A 21396-nucleotide genomic window follows, 5' to 3' on the forward strand; every position below is an offset into this window, starting at 1 on the left:
GCTCTGGAAAGGGCGGATTGCCAACGTTGTGAAGGCAGGCGCTCGTTCCCCTCCTCCCGCACTTCATTAAAGCGTACATCTAAAAACGGTTTAACGTTTCGTCTTCTTGTCTATTGAATTTGTTCTAAATATATCCCAATTCCACCGTGTTTTACACTCGCCGAACAAAATCAGCGGGCAATAAAAACAATGAAGTTCAGCAACTAAAAAGCATCATCATAATTAATTAAAAAAAACACACCCAGGACCAAACTTCTGCTATAAAAACAGTACAACCGAAATGCCGCCTTAAAGGTGGCTTTTCATTAGTAGGCTCAAGGAGGCAAACAAGATACCTGCACAATGGAATACACAAGTAGTAGCACAATTCTAACCCTGTACACAGAGATGAACATCCTATTTAAATCAATGGGGCCTCACACTACTAGGTGGAGTTAAGAGTTGCAGCCTTAGCCTAAACCTCAATTAAATTCAACAGGATTTATTTCTTAGTAGATGTTAGGGTTACACTGCAATTTAACACAAAATAGAAAAAAAGAGATCCAGCTTTCTTCCATCTGCTTGCTGGAAATTGATGGCATAGGAATAGTAAATGGAGACAATCCTTGGTTCTTCACTCAGCTGGTAGCTAGCAATTTGTATTATTTCTGCAACATCAGATGGCAGGGCATTTAGGACAAGTTATTAGGTCTCTGCAAAGTACCCAAAGCTAAAGAAAAATAGGTCTGATGCCCTCAGAGAGCTTCAAGGTCAAGCAAGCATTTGAAGATCTGATTCTTTTAACCATTACACTAACCTGGTTCTGAACCCACGATCATCACCCCATGCTTCTTTCCATCCCTTCAAACATAAGAGATTCTGGACTTCCGGGTTGGCGCCATCGTCTAATGGCGGATTCCCTCTGAGCTCCGGAGGGAATCTGCTCAACAGGGGTCGGGTTCTGCCGCGGCGGTGACGCGGGGACCCTTAGAAACCACAGGCGCTGAAGCCTGTGGACCTGGTGACTCGGTGGGCACCATTTGCGCGCCCCCCCGACCCGCAAAGAAGCCTTTTTAAAGGCTTCGGAACGGGGGACGGAGGGAGGTGTGGTGCTGAGAGTTCGACTGCTTCCCCTGCTGAGTGAAGCCGCATGCCATGGACGGAGAGCGTTAACTTCTTCTTTTGAACTTTTGGATCAAAGTAACGACCCATGAGTAACACGGTAATTGGACTTAAAAGGGAAAATGACTTCTGGGAATTCGGCAAGATCGGGTAAGGTGCTAAAAAGGAAGTCAACCTGCCCGCCTTGTAAACATCGTAAAGCAAGGATTTTATTACTAAGGTTGTGTGAATGTCTTTTTTTTTGTGGAAAAGCGCAATTAACTTTATATTGGGCCAATTTAAGTGACTGTGCTGGAGGATAAGAGAACAGAATTCACCCCTCCCCCAAAACCCGGGAGCGATCGGGCAGAGAGCCTGTGGAAGAGGTTTATAGACTTTGACAGCTGTCAAATTAGCTGTCAAAGCTGTAAAAAAAAAGGAGAACTGTGTCTTTGCTGGTTACATTTGATACAATTTGGTAACAAATTGTTAAAAACAAAGAAGAAAAGGTTAATTTGTCATTAAGTAACTAGAATCCCTCTAGAGGGGGTTCAGGACATTACAAAAATGGCTGTAAGTGGAAAAATACTGGCTGAACTGGAAAAGACCTTTCGTCTTTTGGGAAATCTACAGAAGCAGACAGATGTTTTGACTATGAGTGTAATAACAATGAAGGGAACAGTAAACAAAATTGCTGAACCTGGAAAGGATATGATTCAAGCTCCTGCAGATGAACAGGGAAGTGTTGTTGCTGATACAAAAATCCTTATAGCCAAACAGGAGAAAGAGTCTGAGTCATTTGAGATGCCATTTAAAGAATATGAGAAAGAAGGAGGCGCTGGGATGTTGCAGATGGCTAAAGAGAGCCAGAGGCCTGTTAAGTTGGAAACAATTGAAAATAAGAACATGACAATGAAAGTTTGGCTGGAAGTGAAGAATGGAATCTGGAGAGATCTCCTCTTATGGGGATCTGAAGACATATGGAATATAAATATGGACAGTACAGAGTCTGGAGTCTTTGGGACATTTGAACTTATGAGAAGCAAGAAACAAGATTTTGGCTCCATTGTTAAATATGGAGGTCTGGCTGGAAGAAATATGGATTTTACTGGAACAGAGCCTCTTCGAGATTCGGAATTTAAAATAAAGGACTATCAAGAAAACCGGCAGAGAGAAATTGAGAGAGGGTTAAGTGCCTCGGATGTGAGATCGCCAGGCTGATTTTGGATGGACTGATGGACTTTGGTTGGGGATCGAAACCGGGAAAGGGGGTGGGAGGGCTTCGGGAATTTAAAGGGTGTAAAAATATGATTCTGTTTTAATTAAGTTGGCTTTTGCCACTAACATAAAAATGGGGAATTTGGGGAGAGATTTGGGGCCGACCTTAGCAAAAGATTATGAAAAATAAGTGTTTCGTGTATAAAGATTGGGATTTTTAAGTTTAAATAGGTTAATTAAATTGATGGAGGAATTTAGGGAAAGTATGTTAAGAATAAGTTTTGAAATACAAAGATAGAGGTTTAGAAGTTAAAATTTGTTTAAGATAATTGAATTAGAGGAAATAAGGTAAAGTGGGGGGGATAAAAATTGCTGAGCTAAAAATTGGAATTGGAATACAAGAAGGGTAGGTGTGGGGAAGTCAAGGAAATTGGGTATGGAATATAATTATGGTAAACTTTTTAAATTGCTGTTTTTCTTTTTCTTTTCTTTTTTCTTTTTTTCTTTTTCTCTTTTCTGTTTTCCTTTGTATTCTTTTTTGAAAATGTTAATAAACATAATTTAAAAAAAAACAAACATAAGAGATTCTAACAACTAGATTTAGCCACCTGTTTGACTTGGATGCTACAATCACATTAGACCTTAAATGATTTTTTAACTATTTTAATTGGTTTTTCAATGATATACATATCGTACAAAGTCACAAAATAGAAATTGACTATAACAAGAAACAGGTAAGTAATCATGTTCATTCTTTTATATAGTGATTGTTGCCTGTGTTGTTCTTACAGAGTATATTGCCAAGATGTCACCATTTCCTTCAGCCAGAAGAGATTGAGATATCCAAGGATAAATTTCAGAGCAGAAACATGGCATACAAATTTGTGATGATCTGGTGAGAAGTTGTTTTGTAAACCCGATTTGTTGGCCAATGTAATAAATGACCGTCAAACAGCATAAAATGTGTGTGTGGTTTCTTTTGCCCTTTCATAACCACTGCACTAAGCAGTGAAGTCCACATGATCCTGGATAATTTGTGGTACTTCCAAACCTATTGCCCATCGATAGTCCTGGGCCATAGGGAAAGACAATCACAGGGGACATGTTTCCTGTGATTGCATCCCTCCCAAAAGGTAGGTGCAAATCCGTATGTCCTATGGGGTAATTGAACCAGTGTCCTATACCATCTATGGATTATCTTGATAGAATTTTCCCAAACATATGCTGAGACAGATTTAACTGGTTTGTCTACAGTTGTGTACAGTCATATTCACAACTGTCTCCCATACCCTCCCATAATCCCTCTAGAGGGCCTATCAGATTGCTTACAAATCCTCCATAAATTAATGACACCATACCCTTACACGGTCACACATAGATATTAAATTCTCAAACCATGTTAATGGCTGACAAGCCTGTGTTTTCAGTCATGGGTCCAATAACAAATGTTGTCATTGGTGTATCTGGAACCATGCTAAATTCAGATTTCCTGTATTAGTTGCCAGCTGTTCCAAAGAAACGGGATCGTTATTAACATAAAATAGTATCCCTTTCGTTCCCAGTTAGGAAGAGAATTAGATTTTAGAGTAGTGGGTGATATTATAGAACTTTAAAAGATTTTTAAAAGTTTTATCAGATTTCATTACTGGCAAAAATGTCAAGCAAGTACTGGAATAAAACTTTATTGTCATAACAGAATAATTTACACACTGTCAGAATGAAAGAATGCATTTGCCCATAAGAAAATCAAAGTCTAACATGAATAAAATACATTGCAATAAACCAGATGCATCTTCTGTTTTCTTCATCGGGCATCAAACACAACCACTATAGTAGAGTTAAAGAAAAAAGCTGGAGAGCACAAGGGAAAAAAACCGGTTAGTTATAAGAATTATGCAAGCAATTATTTCACGCTCCTAACACATTTCAACAAGAGGCATAAGCAAGAAGCAGAAAGTTTGTGCTTTGTGCTTCTTTCCAGTGTTCAAGGTGTAACTTTCACATCTCCCTCTGCAATCAGCTGTTCTATCTATTTCAGGGGTAGTCAACCTTTTTATACCTACCACCCACTAATGCATCTTTCTCGATGGTAAAATTTCCTTACCGTCCACCAGTGCTCAATAGAAGGAGGATTCAGCTTGTGCCGTAGAACCCCCCCTACTGTCCACCTAGAATCCTGAAACACCCACTAGTGGGTGGTAGGGACCAGGTTGACAACCCCTGATCTATTTAAACACCACTGAATGCAATGGCACTGGCATGCAAATAAAAGCAACTAGGGTACAGTATATACATATGCACAAGTATGGTGCTATGTGCTGAAAATATTTATGGCTGACCAGTTTACACATTACACTTCACAATATGACTAATCCACCCAAGCTGTGTATAATGAAAGGCAGGCAAAGAACACACTTACCAACCAGAGTATCTGTATATGAAATGTAATATATAAAGTGGATCAAAGTATTGCAGCACAAGTATTTTAAGTACTGATGAGATTTGTAGACCTTTATTAGTGTAAAATTACGCCATCACATTACAGCAACTCTAAACAAATTCTAAAACTTCAGGTAGTTAGGATCAGCATGCAATAATCAAGCAATGAACAGGCCCACATAGAAGGATACATCTTTTTGTTCTTTTTTTGTACATTATTCTGTATCCACATTCTCTGCATCTGATGGGATCTCTGGCTTTTATTTCATTTTCTGTGTGACATTCTGAAAATATATTAAAAATGAAAATTGAAACAAAACAATGAGAACAAAGCATAGCAACCTGAGAGAAAAACTGTCCTTTTATTATAACACACAAAATATTATAAACAATGTCACATTTTATTGAAAAGAACAGAGTCTGGCTAACTCATTTTACTAAAATGTTAGAGAAGTTAGGCTACAATCCAAGTCCTGAGGGGTTAAGGAGAATGTTGGATTGAGTGGAGGTGTCCCTCCGCCTAGCCCTACCGGCCTCTACTTGTGGAGTAATGCATCACTGCTGGCATACAACTCTCCATTCCACCCACTGAACATGTAGGTGGAGGTGCTAATGGGGGGGGAGTTCTGCCACCAGCACCTGACAGAAAACCCTGAATTAGAACATTCCAGGTAGGGGCTGAGCTGGCCTAGGATACTCTGAATCCCAAACTGACCCTACTATCATCATAATACGGCATTGACATGATCCAGATTTAGGGGGCAATCCTATGGCAAGACATGCTGCAATTAGCAGTTTACAGTGCAGATTTCTGGTTCAGCTGGCTAATTCTTAGCTCAGCTGAAGATAAAACAGTGTAACTTGCTCATCTTGGTTGAGCTGGAGCTGAGCCGAGCCGAGGCCCATGTAGGTTCAAAAACAGAGGTGTTCCAGGTCTGCAACCAGAAAAAAGGGGTTAGGCTGGATCCTAAACTTGCCCACCTTGGTCATGTGACCTGGCAAAGCAGTGTAAAACACCATTTTAAAGGCTTGTTTCCCCTCTGTTTTTGACAGAGCAAAAACAGCCCTGCTGCTGAACAGGGTTTGGATCTGGTATAACTACAACAGCTTATTTTATACCAGTTTTGTGCACATAGGATTGCTCCCTAAATCACAGTTGTAGCTCCAGCCCTGGCACTCTGTTAAACCCATCTACTCCTCAGTTATGCTTTAGATTGTGAGGCCAGAAAACCTATATTCCCACTGTATTTTATAAATTAGTTTACACTAGAATTATGAAAGTTCTTAACATTCCATATTGGGGTTTGTCAATTTATATAGATGATTTATATTTTTATTTTTCATCAGTGGCCTCATTGGCCTAGAGCATTTATAAAGTACAACAGATACACCAAGAACCACCCAGTCAAAATAAAACTACCGGTAATTCCACTGGAATCGCCGAAGAATTGATGCTTTTGAATTATGGTGCTGGAGGAGACTCTTGAGAGTCCCATGGACTACAAGAAGATCAAACCTCTCCATTCTTAAGGAAATCAGCCCTGAGTGCTCACTGGAAGGACAGATTGTGAAGCTGAGGCTCCAATACTTTGGCCACCTCATGAGAAGAGAAGACTCCCTAGAAAAGACCCTGATGCTGGGAAAGATGGAGGGCACAAGGAGAAGGGGACGACAGAGGATGAGATGGTTGGATAGTGTTCGCGAAGCTACCAGAATGAGTTTGACCAAACTGCAGGAGGCAGTGGAAGACAGAAGTGCCTGGCGTGCTCTGGTCCATGGGGTCACGAAGAGTTGGACACAACTAAATGACTAAACAACAACAAATTCCACTGGAGCACAAGCTAGGATCTGATACTCCTTTCCACAATGCAGCTGGTAGCAAATGGCCCTGTGGTGGGGAGCAGAGACCCCAAACAAAGCAGCAACAGGCACTTTGTGTCATCTCCCTCTCCCTCTCATTTAAACCTAAAGAATTCTGAGATGCAATTAATGACAGGCTTCATGAACCTGAGACAAAACTCAATCTCCGCAACACTGTGTGGCACAGTCACCTTACCAAGAGGCTATACATCACACACTCCTAACAGTTAGGCATGAAAGGATCTTACCTCCACAGATGTATATCATAGGTTGCTGCTTTGGAGGAGGAGCGTCTTTCTGGGTGTCCATATTCTGTCAGTAAAAAGAAGACAAATCATGCACATCTGTTATGTGTTTCGTATGCATAGTTCTCTTACAAGTCCACTTCAGGCTTGTTGTTAAATAAAATCGGGTGATGGTGCTACAGGCTGGAAAAGGGAAGGTTTCTACCTGATTTCTTTATTACGCCGATTTTTTACTTTTAAAACCAAGCAAGAGTGTGCCAAAAGAAAAGAGTACTCGACACGTGGAAGACACTACATTATTTACCCACTCCCCCAACCAACCCATGACTCAACCCTCGCGGGTCGATCTATAGTCTCACCCCGGAAGGAAGGAAACTGCACGAATGAGCTACAACTTTTGGGGAAGGACCTGATTAGGGAATTTATCACCTCACCTTTCAACAGAAACAATCCCCCCAAAACAGATTTTTAAAAACCAGCTCCGTTACCAGTTCGTATCTCCCATGCACGGCTCTAGGGCGCAGCCTAATAAGCACTACTCCTGGGCGCAGGCTGATGACGTAAGAAGCACACACAGCAAGCCCGCAAGTCCCGCCCCGCTAGTTCAGGCGTGTTGTTAAAGAGCTGGGTGGCAACCCTATTTAGGGCTTTATAATCTTTCAGAATTACTCAGTAACCTAAGAGGCTGCAATCCTAATCGCTTTTACCTGGGAGTAAATCCCATTGAATTCAGTGGGACTTACTTCTGAGAAGACATGTTTTAGGATTGCGCTGTTAATGGTTTGCTCAGCAAATACTTTGTTATAGGAATTCAAAGGAGCAGTTTTTCTTATAACAACTTGTTCAAGTTTTAACTTCAGTACATTAGCTTCCAGTATTACACTGCACTGCAACGTACGTTTTGAACATTTATCATAGGTAAAACTTGAACTGTGGCTCGGAGCTCAGACCCAAAATCTTTATCGGGTTGTGTCTACTTCCTTACTGTAGTCTACTTCCCGCCCCCTCCTTTTCTCTCTCTTAAAAGTTTATAGGCTGGTTATGATTAAAAATGGATCTGAGCGTTTGCAATGTGTATTTTTCTCATGTCAAGTAGCCACGCCAATTCCCACCTCCACCAAGAAAAAACGAGTTAGGAGGCAGCGTGTCCTGTCACAAGGTGTCTTTTAATGCAAAATAGTTATGTATCTTTCAGATAGGTTGGGTGCCCTTAAGGCTATAATAAACACTTTCCTGTAAGCCCCACTGAACGTAGTAGGGCTTGTTTCTGAGTAGTTACCGTATACACAGAATTAGACTCGCTAGGGGTAAACCAAATACAGTAGGAGCAAACCAAAAAACAGAGAAGCAATGAGTAAGAATACTACAACAGTACTAAGCTTTTAAGTAGTATACAGTTGTATTTTAGACTGTTCTGTTCAAAAATGTACCAAGCAAACACGTACATAAATATATAAACCACATGTCTGAAACCCCACAGAAAAAAAGTCCTGAGCAAATTGACCTCAAATATTTCTCTGCAAGGTCAAAGTGGGAAACCTCCCCATTGTATCTTTCCTCACAAATCCTGTCTTAAGGCCACATTTAAGATATGAATAGGGTGTGAGCCTGTGACCTGGCTCAGGAACTAAGTATTTATCATTACAAAAGACTGGCCAGGCTCCCCAGGGTATCCAATCAAGTAAGCATTAATAGGTAACCTGCCAGACAGGAGATAAACAACGCACTCAGATTTCTGCACCGCCCTTTCTGTGATGTATTTATGATGTTTCTGGGGGTGGTCTTGTACTCCAGAGAGGGCAATTTGAGATGTCTATATTAGGGCGGACACAGCTGGGTTCTGGGTCCTCCTCCTTCCCTGTGTGTGAGGGGAGCACCCTGTTGCAACAGATCAATAAAGATCAGGCTTACTAGCTGCTTTGCTTCTCAATATTCTCTGGTTGGCCTGTTATTTTTCTCCGACCGATGGAGAACCTGCAAAGGGCTCTACAAGGGCTCTTGTGTACCCCATAAGGGAATAAGGGCAGATTTCCGTTTATTACCGTTCAAAGCAATTCACTTCCATTATCTTGCAATGTTTTGTAATAATATTTATTATTATTATTTTAATTTTTAATGTATTGATTGCCCTTCACCCTAACGTCCCAGGGCAGATTGCCATTTAAAATACACTTTAAAAAACCTTATAATTAAAAACTCACAGCTAGCCCACACTACACTTAGTCAACACTAGTCAACATTGCAGGTGGAGTGAGGGAACTGCAATTTGTGGTCCTTACAGGATTTGGACCTTGGATTTCCTGGCTCATTCTTAACATTAGTTCTGTCTGCTGTGAAAGATGACATTTCTCTTCTCCTTAATAGCGGGGGAAGTGGAAATTCTAATCTACCATAGGGAAGGGGGGGGAGAGAGAAGGTGTACATCCACCTCAATTAATACGGAGTATATAATGTGTTCATGTGTGGTTGAAAAACACCGAAGACGGCCAGAGAAATCCAGTTCTTGTGAAAGGAAGTGGGTCATGGGGTAAGGAGGTCAACTATAGGAAATCGACAGGCGAAAGCCCTCCTTCACACGCCCCCAGGTTATAAAAATGCACACGCATCGACGCGTGTTAGCTAGCACGCCTTCAGAGAAAAGCTCTGCAACTTGCTCCTTGCCCAGCCTCAGTTCACGAAACTTTCTGTCCTTTGCAATTAATGCACAACTGCAACTTCTCCCCTCTGCCTCCCTCCCTCCCTCCCTCTCTCTGCCGGTCTTGCGCGTGGCGTCCGTTTTCAGCTCCTCTCCTAGGAAGCAACGCGGAGGAAGAGGGAGCGGAGGAGAGAAGCTGCAGCAGTTGGGAAAAGGCGGGTAGTTCAAAACTGAGCGAGGGAAAACCACGGCAGGCGCACGCGGGCAGTGCAGCGGGAGGCGTTTCTCTTTCTCGCTTAGGGCAACGCTCTGGGGCTGAGGCGAGCTGGAGCGGGGGAAGCCCAGAGCTGCTGCTGCTGCTGCTGCTGCTTTTTCTCCAACAGGCAGAGAGACGTGCTCTTTCTGCATAGATCTTGCGCGCAGCCCCTGCCAGTTCTTAGGATGGGTGCGAATTCGTTCCCTTTTAAAAGCCCTCTTTAATCACTCTTTCCAGCCGCCGCCCCGCACCCATCTCTTGCTCCACATGTGGGAGCAGCGCCCTTTTCACCGTCTCCATTGACTTGTGCGAGGATTTGGAGTGTGTGGAACTGCTGCTGGTGGTGTTTTGCACTCAAGGTGACTGAACCCCTCAAAGTCCCGTTTCTGTCCCTGTTATTTTAGGCCATTTACTAAAAGAAAACAGAGTACAGTTAATTAACTTTAATGTTAATCCATTCATTTGAACATACTTTGACTCTAACCATACCTATCAGTTTCATGATTAAGATTATATGTTTGGTAGAGTGCTTGGCTTGTTTTGTTTCTTTTTTTCCATCTTGGACGCCTTTCCTCCATTTCACCGTCCCCTCCTCCCCATGTTAAAAAGGTATTCTGATTTTAACAATAAGGAAACCATGAGAAGCGGCTCCTGCCTTTCAAATTCACAAGGTAAGTAGGGCTGTTGTGTGTTTTGAGGGAGATCTCACACAGCCACTGTTCTCCCCTAAATCAGTCCTGAATGATGGAGTTAATGAAATCCTAGCTGGAAGAGAAAGTGAGAGAAAGTGTTCTGTAGAGGCTGTACACAATTATCTGGGAATAACAATGGGAGTTACTTCTGAGTAGACACCTGTAGGATTGTACTGTTACTGTGGTACAGGTGATGGAAAGATGGGGGTGAAGAAAACACACATTTGCACTAGAAAATCCTGCTTTTCTAATGCTCTTGCTTAAAACAGACACATTGACAAACAGTTTTTTATATTCAGTATTTTTAAAAGTCACTATAGAGAAAGCTATAAAGTTAAGACTTTACATTTGTAGTTTTGTTTTTAGGCACAATTATTCTTTTTTGCATTAATTTGCAGGCCACTTAATTAGAGCATACTGTGGATGGTGCCTTAAGAAATTATGATCCCAACCTAGTTGTTTCCAGAAACACACATTATTGCCTTATGTGTCTTCTACTGGCTCTGCATTTATACTAATAACTGTTTCTTTTCTTACTTACTTAAAGCAGAGGATCATAGTTCTAAATTCTAAACATCTTCCAAGCAAGTGAGGAAGATGACACTGGTATATTGTGTACAGGTGATAATTTCCTGTTTGCTCCATATAGCTGGTAATTACAACTTGCCACCAATGGAGGTTCCATTTTGCAATTTTCCTAAGCAATAAACAGTGTGTATATATCTAAGCCTTTAAAAAACAGTCAGTTTCCACTTTCCAGGTCTCGTTTGAAAAGCTCCTCTGTACTTTTAAGCCCACCACTGAATGAGACTAATCATGCATGATTTGCAGCTGATCAGGAGTGTTTACTACCACAGAGGGACAAGACACAAGGAAAAAGACAGGGAAATGGGGAGAGAGAAATTAACCTAGTCTTCTGATTCAGTGTTAGATTAAAAGTACAGGGGGAACCTCTGGGTTGTGATTTGACAACCCTAAAGCCATCTGTGCAAGTGGCTATAGCAACAACTGTGACAGTTGATTCTCTAGGTAAATGTTTGTATTGTTTGAAGTACTTCCATCTCCCTAGTAGCAAGTTCAGAACAATCCGTTTTGTTAGATGACCCTTGGTTCTCCTGTGTTGAGAACGTGAATAACACTTCTTCTAGTTACTTTCTTTATATTGTTCATGGTTTTTATAATCCTGTGTCATGTTCCTTCAGCTGTCTTTACTTTAAGCTAAAAACTCAGCTACTTAAGCCTTTTTTTTTTACAAGGAAGACACTAAAAATGTCAGTTTGTTCTCTGCGTCGTTGTGTTAGTCTTGTGCCTTAAAGAGTGAAACATTTGTAATTAACAATACCTTTGTAGATTTCACTTCATCAAACACATGAAATGTTATTCCAAGCACACAGTACAAACTTAACTGGAGGGTGGAGGTAGTAACTGCATTACAAATGCATTTTAAGACTCTATAGGTCTACCTTGGAAGGCAGTGCAGGACTTGGGAGACCTCATTTATACTGTCAGCTGATAACCTACCATGGGATAGGTTGCTGTGTTCTGCACAACCTGTGATTCCCATACAATCATAAGAAACTTTGGCCCACCATATACTAAAGTCTAAGAAAGTTATGCTATGTTTTGTAATAGCAAATGTTTTTGTCCCTCAGCATCCTAGGTGATGCCTGTACAGTTGTGGAGTATTTATTTAACTTCAGCCTCCTTGTGACTCCATCAGGGTAAGTACAAAATCTTAGTTTGTTGAAGAGTCATTGCAAATACAGGGGTACCTCAGGTTACTTACACTTCAGGTTACATACGCTTCAGGTTACAGACTCTGCTAACCCAGAAATAGTACCTCGGGTTAAGAACTTTGCTTCAGGATGAGAACAGAAATCGTGCTCCGGTGGCGCGGCGGCAGCAGGAAGCCCCGTTAGCTAAAGTGGTGCTTTAGGTTAAGAACAGTTTCAGGTTAAGAACGGACCTCCGGAACGAATTAAGTACTTAACCCGAGGTACCACTGTACTGGCCAGGATCCAAAGAACTGAGCAGCTAGTTCTATTATACCATGAGAACAGGATTTGTTTGTTTTTTGAACAGCTCCTGAAAGGTGCATGGCAAACCACTTGTAAGACTGGGTGGATTTGCAAAAATAATTTGTGATCTTTCATGAGAGTCAGCGGTTTAAATAAAACGAACAATTCCATTAGACTAGCAAGCCTTAGGGAGAGAGCGGAGTGTTTCAGGCCCAGCCTATTGGCGAGGCAAGGTGAGGTGCCCACTTTGAGCGGCAGAATACAAAAAGGCAGCACCCACCTCTCCTCCACTGCCTGTCTCTCTGCCTCCACTGGCAGTGCTGCCGGTATCCAATGAGATCTCTCCGAAATCTCACGAGATCTCATGGAAGCCAGCGCTGCTGCTGGTGCTTTGTGGGTGCCGCTGCACAACACAGGTAAGTGTGGTATGGCGAGGCAGCAGGAAGCAGCAAAACAGAATGCACCCGGAGTGGATTGATTTTAAATCACAAAAAACAGACCAATTTAAGCTAATGTTTAAAATCATTTTTACTAACCAACTGCTATAAAAATCAAGACACATTTGCTTGCAGTTAAGCAGAGCCTTTATACCACATAGGAGCATAATCCGAAATCTTTCTAATGCCCCTCATGCTATTTGCAGTACAACATTTTACTGCTTATTGATAAGACAGATTTTTGTTTTGCTCTGTCTATATATGCAAGGTTACTAAGCCATATCACTCAAATGAAGGCTATGACTGCATTTCTAACTGTACTTACCAGAGGGGGAAGCCCTATTAAATTAAATAGGACTTCTGATTAGATATGGTTGAGATTGCATGGTGGGGGCTTCCGGTTACTTCAATATGAGCTTTTTGAAAAACTATAACCCTTATTTGTGAATGTGTAATGTCATGATATTTTTAAAGGAGGCAACTGAATGGTAAATGATAACTTGAGTGACCTCTTACTACGAACATAGTGGAGCATTTTTCCTTTAACTTTATAATAGGTACATAGGCAATCCATATTCTAGCAGCATTCAACTGTGGTGACTGGCTTCCTTCTCTGATGAAATAGCTTCATATAAGTGTTTTGTTTGGTACCCAGAGATTCTAGGTATGGTGTTATTAATTGTAAAATGCTGTTTCCACTTTACAGATCATAACCAGTTCCAAGCACAAGATGTCAGAAAGCCACTCAATTCTATCCAGTATTCTTAAAAGAGGCAGACTGACCTCTCCTGGCAACAGTGCAAGATACTTCAGCTTTAAAGATTCTTGCTCCCCTTCCATATTTCATGACAGTGGATACAATGGATCATTAAAAGACCCAAGCTTTGATTATAATGATGCAGAACATAAAGGCGAACAGAATGAAACAGGCCTGCCTGAATATTCAAAACATGCACATTCTAGTTTAAGCACTTCATTGTCTCCCATTGACCATGAAAATGTTACCTTTTTATCAGAAAGAAAGGAACCAATTACACATACAGACTTATATGAAACACCAAAAGTTGTTAAAAAAGACTTGTCACTCCGCAGAAGATTGCTTGTGTCTAAATCAGCTTCTGTTGGTTCTTTGGGGTGTTCTGAAAAACAAGTATCTTCAGGGAGCCGTCAGAAAAAAACATGTTTAGCTCACTTTCTTAGTCTTGATGAAATAATTTCAAAATGTGCCTTGGATTCTCCAAGAGAGAAGAGCTACAAGCCTTTGGCTACTAGTACTTTAAAAAGTGAGGACCCTATTTCTGGTTGTCAGAAACTCAGGCTTGTTTTCTCTCAGCAGAGGACATCTACAATAGATGATTCAAAATCTAAAGGCGGCTGCTTGTCCGAGCCAGGTTGTTTATCTCCAATCCAGCCTAAATCATCTACAAATACACCTAATATTTTTATTGACAATGTTCTTAATAGTTTTAATGATCAAAGCACTTGTCCAGAATTGATTGAAACTCCTAACTGTACATTGTCTGAGACAAATGATGATAGATTTATCACACCCATCAATAGTCTTGTAGAAGGATTTAGTCTTAATATATCTGAAATAAATACCCCTCCAGTTAAAGAAATAAGTGACTTGAGCCTATCAACCCCTGGTAGCAGCAGCTATAATTCACTTAGTTTAGATAAATCGGAGGAGTCCTTGTCAGAACATGAGGGATCTTTCCAAGAACTACTTCAAAAACGTACAGAATCATCTAGCACTCTAAACTCTAAAAGAAAGGTAAGAAAGCTACAACGCTCAAGAAGATTATCCACACTTTCAGAATGTGGTTCCCAATCAGAAAAAGAGGAGGACTGTGATACCACTGTGGCTCATTCAAAATGCATACTAAAGATAGCTGGCTCTATCACCGAAAGCAATGAATTGGTTTTTCATGAGGATGACAAATGCATGGCTCCAGATTTTGGCAGTCTGTCAAGAACCCCTGCTTTGCAGATAGTGCGTGCACTATTTATGCAAAACAGAAGTAAAAGAACAAAACAAGATGACCTGCTGAAGAAAATTGATGGAGCTGACATATCTGCGCTGAAGTGTATTGTGGCTCAACTCATTGGCAGGAAAATGGGCATTGAGAAACTAGATATATTAACAGAATTAAGAATCAGAGACTTAAGACATGTTCTTACTTTGATTTTAGATATCCTGACTGTGGAAAGCCTATGCAGGTAAAAGAAACGACTTCGGGACTTTCACTGGGTGCCCCCTAATGACATTGTACAAGTGTAACATAATTGAAATTCTGTATACTAGTAGTGAATTCAGTTATCTGAGTGCTTATGTAGCCAAAATGGCACCATCTACACACATGGGAGGCACCATGAGGCTTGTGGGAGCATCATAATTTGCAGAAGAACAAAAATTATTTGGAGAAAAATCTAAGCAAAGCCCAGAGCAGGCCACAGAAGACTGAACATCCTTAGTGGGCACAGGTGTTAGCTGCCTGGGGTGGGGGATGAAAAACGGGGAGGGAAGGAAGGAAAAATGGGAGGGAGTGGCTATAAACCTGAAGCACTCCACGTTTTGTTGCAGTTACAACTTCACTCCAGTTTTCCCGTTTGGATACCCTGTTTTTGTATTATAACCTTTTACAAAATGACAAATCTTTTGGCTTCCTCCATTAATTAAGGTTTGGGAATTTGGCATGTAACTATTAAGCATAGCAAGGTTGAAGCATAAATAATATTTAAAAATGCTAAGTATTAACGGTAAACATTAGCAAATAAAATAATATTGTTGTCTGTCCCTCTGTGACGAGAGGGTATGATGATTAAAAGTGACCAATATATATGTAAATATCCCTATACTTGGATGTATGTCAGCTTCACAGCACTTGTCGCCTTGATCCTGTGCTGCAGCTATCATTGAAGTTCATTTATTCATTCTTGGTGAAGACATTAATGCAGATCAGGTTCCTTGAGGACAAAGCAGCCCCATTCTGAATTCTAGCAAAATGTTTGAATTGTGGCTGATAGCGATTCTTTCTTTTAGTATGTGGAAAGTAAGCAAGAACTGGCGAGAAATTGTTATACAAGATAGACATGCGAATCGGAGGAGAAAGTTGTACATAAAACAGCTGGCAGTTGAAGCTAAGGTAATATACCACTGCACGGGCATTATTGAGGGTGTTTGGTGAGACAGTATGGGTTGAAGAGGAGGAAAAGCAGAAATAAAACTCCGTATCTAATAGACATTTCATCAGATGAAATTGTACTGCTTACATGTGCTACTTATTGATTAAAAGATTTAGGCTGATAACCAACAAATTCATACTGAGAATAGAAATGAGTCTATAAACTAGATTCATAGTTTCTTGATTTCAGTAGGCCTACTCAGGATGACTTAATTGGATATAACCCACTGTCTTTAGTGTCTAGCCACACATTTGCACATTTATTTTTAAATAGTTCTTTCAAGACCTTTTGGGGGTTTGTTTTGATTTTTTAAAATGCTTCTGGCAGATGGGTTTTGGATTAAACCTGGTCCTTTTCGTAGTCGTCTCCCTTTGACCCATACTCGAATCATCTTTATTTGCCAAACTATTTTTTCAAGCTGTATTGTAACAAAGGTGGCACACAAACCCCCAATCTCTGCCAAGCAGTGCACAAAATTCTGGGGGGTTTCCCCCCCTCACCCAGAGTTGTGCTTCCATTGGGAGTCAAGATGTAGTGTAGACTGTAGTGAATTTAATCACATATATACAACCTGAGTGTAGCTGGAGGGAGCTGCAGATCTTACAGCATTGTCCTCTCAAGAGTGTCTCTCCCTGCTTCTCTCATGGCTTCAGGCAGCTTGAGTCTAGAGCAGCCAGCCATGCTCCCCAGTCTCTGTGTTACCACCTCTCCAGCCAGCACCCAAGATGGTTCTGACTGCATGGCATCCCCTTCTTCCCAGTATGGGCTTCTGCTACAAGCCATGGCTGGCATTAAGTAGTAAACAGCACATTCAGTTTGTTCTTTGAGGAAGTAATTTGTGGTGTTTGGTTATTTTACCAGAGACACCTGCCAGATACTGAAGATGCTGCCACTAGACTTCTGATGACCAGATTTGCACTACGATCAGTCCAGGCTCAAGCAAAACCTGCTGTATTACAAATGCGGCCCTCTTGTGACGAGTCTTTGACACCTCGTGGATGCAGCCCTGTTCTTCAGTCAGCTAGCAAAGAAGAAGTGTGTGTAAAGGTAGGAAACTGAAGTATGTGTGAGAAAGATTCTTTTAGTAATGAATGTTGCCAGATACAAGTTAAGCGAAGGCTGCCACAAGAAGTATGAGGGGAAAGTGACGGGGCTATCTAAATAGTTCTCCTAGTGCAAGGACTTTTAGCTGGACCTTCCTCACTCTGTCCTTTCCTATGTGACCCCCTAAGTTGGCCCCGGAGGGCTGGGGAAAACCTCATAACAGATTCAGGGGTTGCACAGGGAGAGAGGAGATGATGGGGAAGTTCCATTTTGCAGCTAAAAGTCCTTGCAGTAGGGCATGGGTAGGCAAACTAAGGTCCAGGGGCCAGATCCGGCCCAGTCGCCTTCTCAATCCGACCCACGCACAGTCCAGGAATCAGCGTGTTTTTACATGAGTAGAATGTGTGCTTTTATTTAAAATGCATCTCTGGGTTATTTGTGGGGCATAGGAATTCGTTCATATTTTTTTCCAAAATATAGTCTGGCCCCCCACAAGGTCTGAGGGACAGTGGAGTGGCCCCCTGCTGAAAAAGTTTGCTGACCCCTGCAGTAGAGGAACTGTTTAGTTGGATACTGCCCATAGGCCCATATTAGTAACATTTACCATTTGTCTCTTTTGCTGTATCTTGTCATCTGGGATAAAATTTTATTGACTCTTCTATCTTGATATATTTCTGTTAAGTTGTGGGTGAACATATCAGACGACACAGCGATTCTTCAAACAGCTCTTGTTTATTCAGAGGCCAGAACAGAACTGAGCTGAAGGGCTCAGTCAGCCTGCTTATATAGAGCTCCAGTATGTTACTGTAGCAACTTTCTAAAACTATCCAATCACTGAACGTCACTTTCGATCCTTCATTTGCATAACTATCTACAGTATCCCCCTGCTGGCCCAGGGTGAGAACTTCAGTACATAACAATTTCTATAGTGAAAATTAATTTACTCATTCCGTTACAATTCTCCAGAAATTAAAGAAACAGGATAGGGTAGTTAGCAGCCTTATAAAAATGAATGCATGACCAAATCTTAAATATCTCTTCCCCTGATGTAGGTTGCCCGATCCCTTTTCAGTGACGAAGCTTTAAAACCTTGTCCAAGATGTCGGTGTCCTGCAAAATACCAAGCCTTTCAAAAAAGAGGACTCTGTAGCCGGGAGGACTGTGCGTTTGACTTCTGCACTTTATGTCTTTATGCCTTCCACGGATCAAGAGACTGTAGCAGTCCATCTGCTAAACGACAAAACAGAAAAGATGCTCTGCCAGGAAGTGCAAAAAGCAAGAGAAACTTAAAACGTCTCTAAATATCTTCAAATGAATGGAACGTATTTCCCCTCCCCCTCAATTCTATTTTGTATAGGTAGCACTTTTAAATAATTATGCATTTTGAAAGTATTACATATTGTAATTTTGACCATTAATCAAGTTGATAATTTAATTCTCTGTGTAAATATCATAAACTTGACTTTTGATACATTTCAGAAAAAAGTGAAAACATTTTAAACTCTTTGTCTTGGTGTTTGTCACTTTGCCAGACACATTCAATGAGATTTCAATAAAGTACTTTCAATGTAGTTTTTACTACATCTTACAACCGTGTTCTGAGATTTTAAATACTGTTCTTGTCACAATGTTAAATTAAAAATAATTAAATATTTGTTACATTTTAAGGAGTATTTTATGATAAATGTGAGGAGATATTGCCATAATAGTACATTAAAACATACTGCATAGATCAAGCCAAAATTATTTTATTTAATATCAAGCATCACTATTATTATTTTTGAAGTCTTATACAGAGATCAAAAGATAAGACTCCCTGCTTGCCCAAGTTAACAATCTAATAGACACACTGCAAAATGAAAAAGGTGTGGGTAAGGAAGAGAAAACCAAGTAAATTTAGGTAACAGTTCTTGCAAGTTAATATTTTTTTTTTTTGATAATATTTTTATTAAAGAATTTTTTATAACGACAAAAACATAACATAACAATACAACAAACACAACAAATACATAAACAAACAAAAACACAAACACAAAACACAAGTACAATTTCATTTCTTAATTTCTTTTACCTTACTTCCCCGACTTCCTCGTGCCTCCCTTTTCTGTATTCCAGATTCTAATCAATTAATCAGCAAATCTTCCCTTATTTTATTTTAATTTAATCCTCCTTATTCTCCTTGTCTTAACCGTTACTAATAGTAACCGTTTACTTTCTAATCCAACATCATTCTAACTTTCATTAATATTGTAATATTTCTTTAAATAGTCCTTAAATTTTTTCCATTCTTCTTCCGCTGCTTCTCTTCCCTGGTTTCGGATCCTGCTCGTCATCTCTGCCAGGCCCATGTAGTCAATCACCTTCATCTGCCATTCTTCCAGAGTGGGTAGATCTTGTGTCTTCCAGTACTTTGCAATGAGTATTCTTGCTGCTGTTGTAGCATACATAAAAAAGGTTATATCCTTCTTTAACACCCCTTGGCCGACAATACCCAAGAGAAAGGCCTCTGGTTTCTTAGGGAAGGTATATTTAAATACCTTTTTCAATTCATTATAGATCATTTCCCAGAATGCCTTAATCTTCGGGCACGTCCACCAGAGGTGAAATAATGAACCTTCCTTTTCCTTACATTTCCAACATTTATTATCAGGGAAATGGTAGATCTTTGCAAGCTTGACTGGGGTTATGTACCACCTATAGATCATTTTCATAATATTTTCTCTTAAGGCATTACATGCCGTAAATTTCATCCCGGTGGTCCACAACTTTTCCCAATCAGCAAACAAAATGTTATGACCAATGTCCTGAGCCCATTTAATCATACTTGATTTAACCGTTTCATCTTGTGTATTCCATTTCAGCAGCAAATTATACATTTTTGACAAATTTCTAGTACTGGATTCTAACAATTCAGTCTCCAGTTTTGATTTTTCCACCTGGAAGCCAATTTTACTGTCCATTTTAAACACTTCATTTATTTGATGATAGTGCAACCAATCTCTCACCTTCCCTTTTAGTTTCTCAAAACTCTGCAATCTCAGTCTGTCCCCTTCCTTTTCCAAAATTTCCCAGTATCTTGGCCATTTAGACTCCATATTTAACTTTTTAACTGCCTTAGCTTCCATTGGCGACAACCACCTTGGAGTTTTACTTTCCAGCAAGTCTTTATATCTAATCCAGACATTTAATAGTGCTTTTCTGACAATATGGTTTTTAAAACCTTTATGTGCTTTAACCTTGTCATACCACAAATATGCATGCCACCCAAAAATATTATTAAAACCTTCCAAATCCAAAATATCTGTATTTTCAAGAAGTAGCCAATCTCTTAGCCAGCAGAAAGCTGCCGCTTCATAGTACAGTTTAAAGTCTGGCAGGGCAAACCCCCCTCTTTCCTTTGAATCCGTTAGTATCTTAAATTTAATTCTGGGCTTCTTGCCCTGCCAGACAAACTTAGATATGTCTTTTTGCCACTTCTTGAAACAATCCGTCTTATCCATTATTTGTAATGCTTGGAACAAAAACAACATTCTTGGCAATACATTCATTTTTATAACTGCAATACGACCTAACAAGGAAAGCTTCAAGTTTGACCAAATCTCCAAATCTTTTTTCACTTCTGTCCAAGTTTTTTCATAATTATCTTTAAATAGATTCACATTCTTAGCTGTCATATTTATTCCCAAATATTTCACTTTTTTAACCACAGTCAACCCTGTCTCATTCTGAAACCTTTCTTTTTCAAACTGTGTTAGATTTTTCTCCAATACCTTAGTCTTTAACTTATTCAATTTAAATCCTGCCACTTGACCAAACTCTTGAATTATTTCCAAAACTCTTTTCGTGCTAGCTTCTGGCTCTTGTAATGTAAGTACCAGGTCATCTGCAAATGCTCTCAATTTGTATTGTTTAACTCCGACCTGAACCCCTTTGACCAACTGGTCCTTCCTAATCATATTAAGCAAAACCTCAAGGACCGATATAAAAAGTAGTGGGGAGATAGGGCACCCCTGACGTGTCCCTTTTTCAATCTTGAACTCTTCTGTAACCACATTATTTACAATTAATTTTGCTTTCTGTTCAGAATATATTGCACCTATACCATTTTCAAACCCTTGGCCTACCCCCATCCCCCGGAGGTTCTTCAGCATAAAACTCCAAGATATATTGTCAAAGGCTTTCTCGGCGTCCACAAATATCAAAACTGCCTTAGTGTTTATATTCACTTCCAACTTCTCCAAAATGTCAATTATATTCCTTACGTTGTCCGACAAATGTCTTTTCGG

General features: G+C 40.3%; 2 protein-coding genes across 5 annotated transcripts; one reads left to right on the top strand and one right to left on the bottom strand.

The window, feature by feature from the left end:
• Nucleotides 1-3964: 3964 nt before the first annotated feature.
• POLR2K (RNA polymerase II, I and III subunit K) lies at nt 3965-7418 on the bottom strand. 3 transcript variants are annotated; one of them, XM_053395557.1, is made up of 4 exons: nt 7331-7418; nt 6846-6909; nt 4929-5021; nt 3965-4125 (listed from the first exon to the last, which is right to left on the bottom strand). In XM_053395557.1, exons 2-4 carry the CDS (start codon nt 6904-6906, stop codon nt 4103-4105), a joined length of 177 nt encoding a protein of 58 aa, XP_053251532.1. In that variant the 5' UTR covers nt 6907-6909; nt 7331-7418; the 3' UTR covers nt 3965-4102. The 3 variants fall into 3 exon arrangements, with proteins under 3 accessions (XP_053251532.1, XP_053251530.1, XP_053251533.1); XM_053395555.1 differs by having other exon boundaries at nt 7277-7399; XM_053395558.1 differs by lacking the exon at nt 7331-7418 and adding an exon at nt 7202-7226.
• Nucleotides 7419-9553: 2135 nt separating this feature from the next.
• On the top strand, nt 9554-18701 carry FBXO43 (F-box protein 43). Of its 2 annotated transcripts, XM_053395540.1 has the most exons (6): nt 9554-10092; nt 12078-12146; nt 13587-15100; nt 15924-16026; nt 16928-17113; nt 18163-18701. In XM_053395540.1, exons 3-6 carry the CDS (start codon nt 13611-13613, stop codon nt 18409-18411), a joined length of 2028 nt encoding a protein of 675 aa, XP_053251515.1. In that variant the 5' UTR covers nt 9554-10092; nt 12078-12146; nt 13587-13610; the 3' UTR covers nt 18412-18701. The 2 variants fall into 2 exon arrangements, with proteins under 2 accessions (XP_053251515.1, XP_053251514.1); XM_053395539.1 differs by lacking the exon at nt 9554-10092 and having other exon boundaries at nt 11896-12146.
• Nucleotides 18702-21396: the final 2695 nt, after the last annotated feature.

This window comes from Podarcis raffonei, chromosome 7, assembly GCF_027172205.1.
Source record: "Podarcis raffonei isolate rPodRaf1 chromosome 7, rPodRaf1.pri, whole genome shotgun sequence".
NCBI lineage: Eukaryota > Metazoa > Chordata > Lepidosauria > Squamata > Lacertidae > Podarcis > Podarcis raffonei.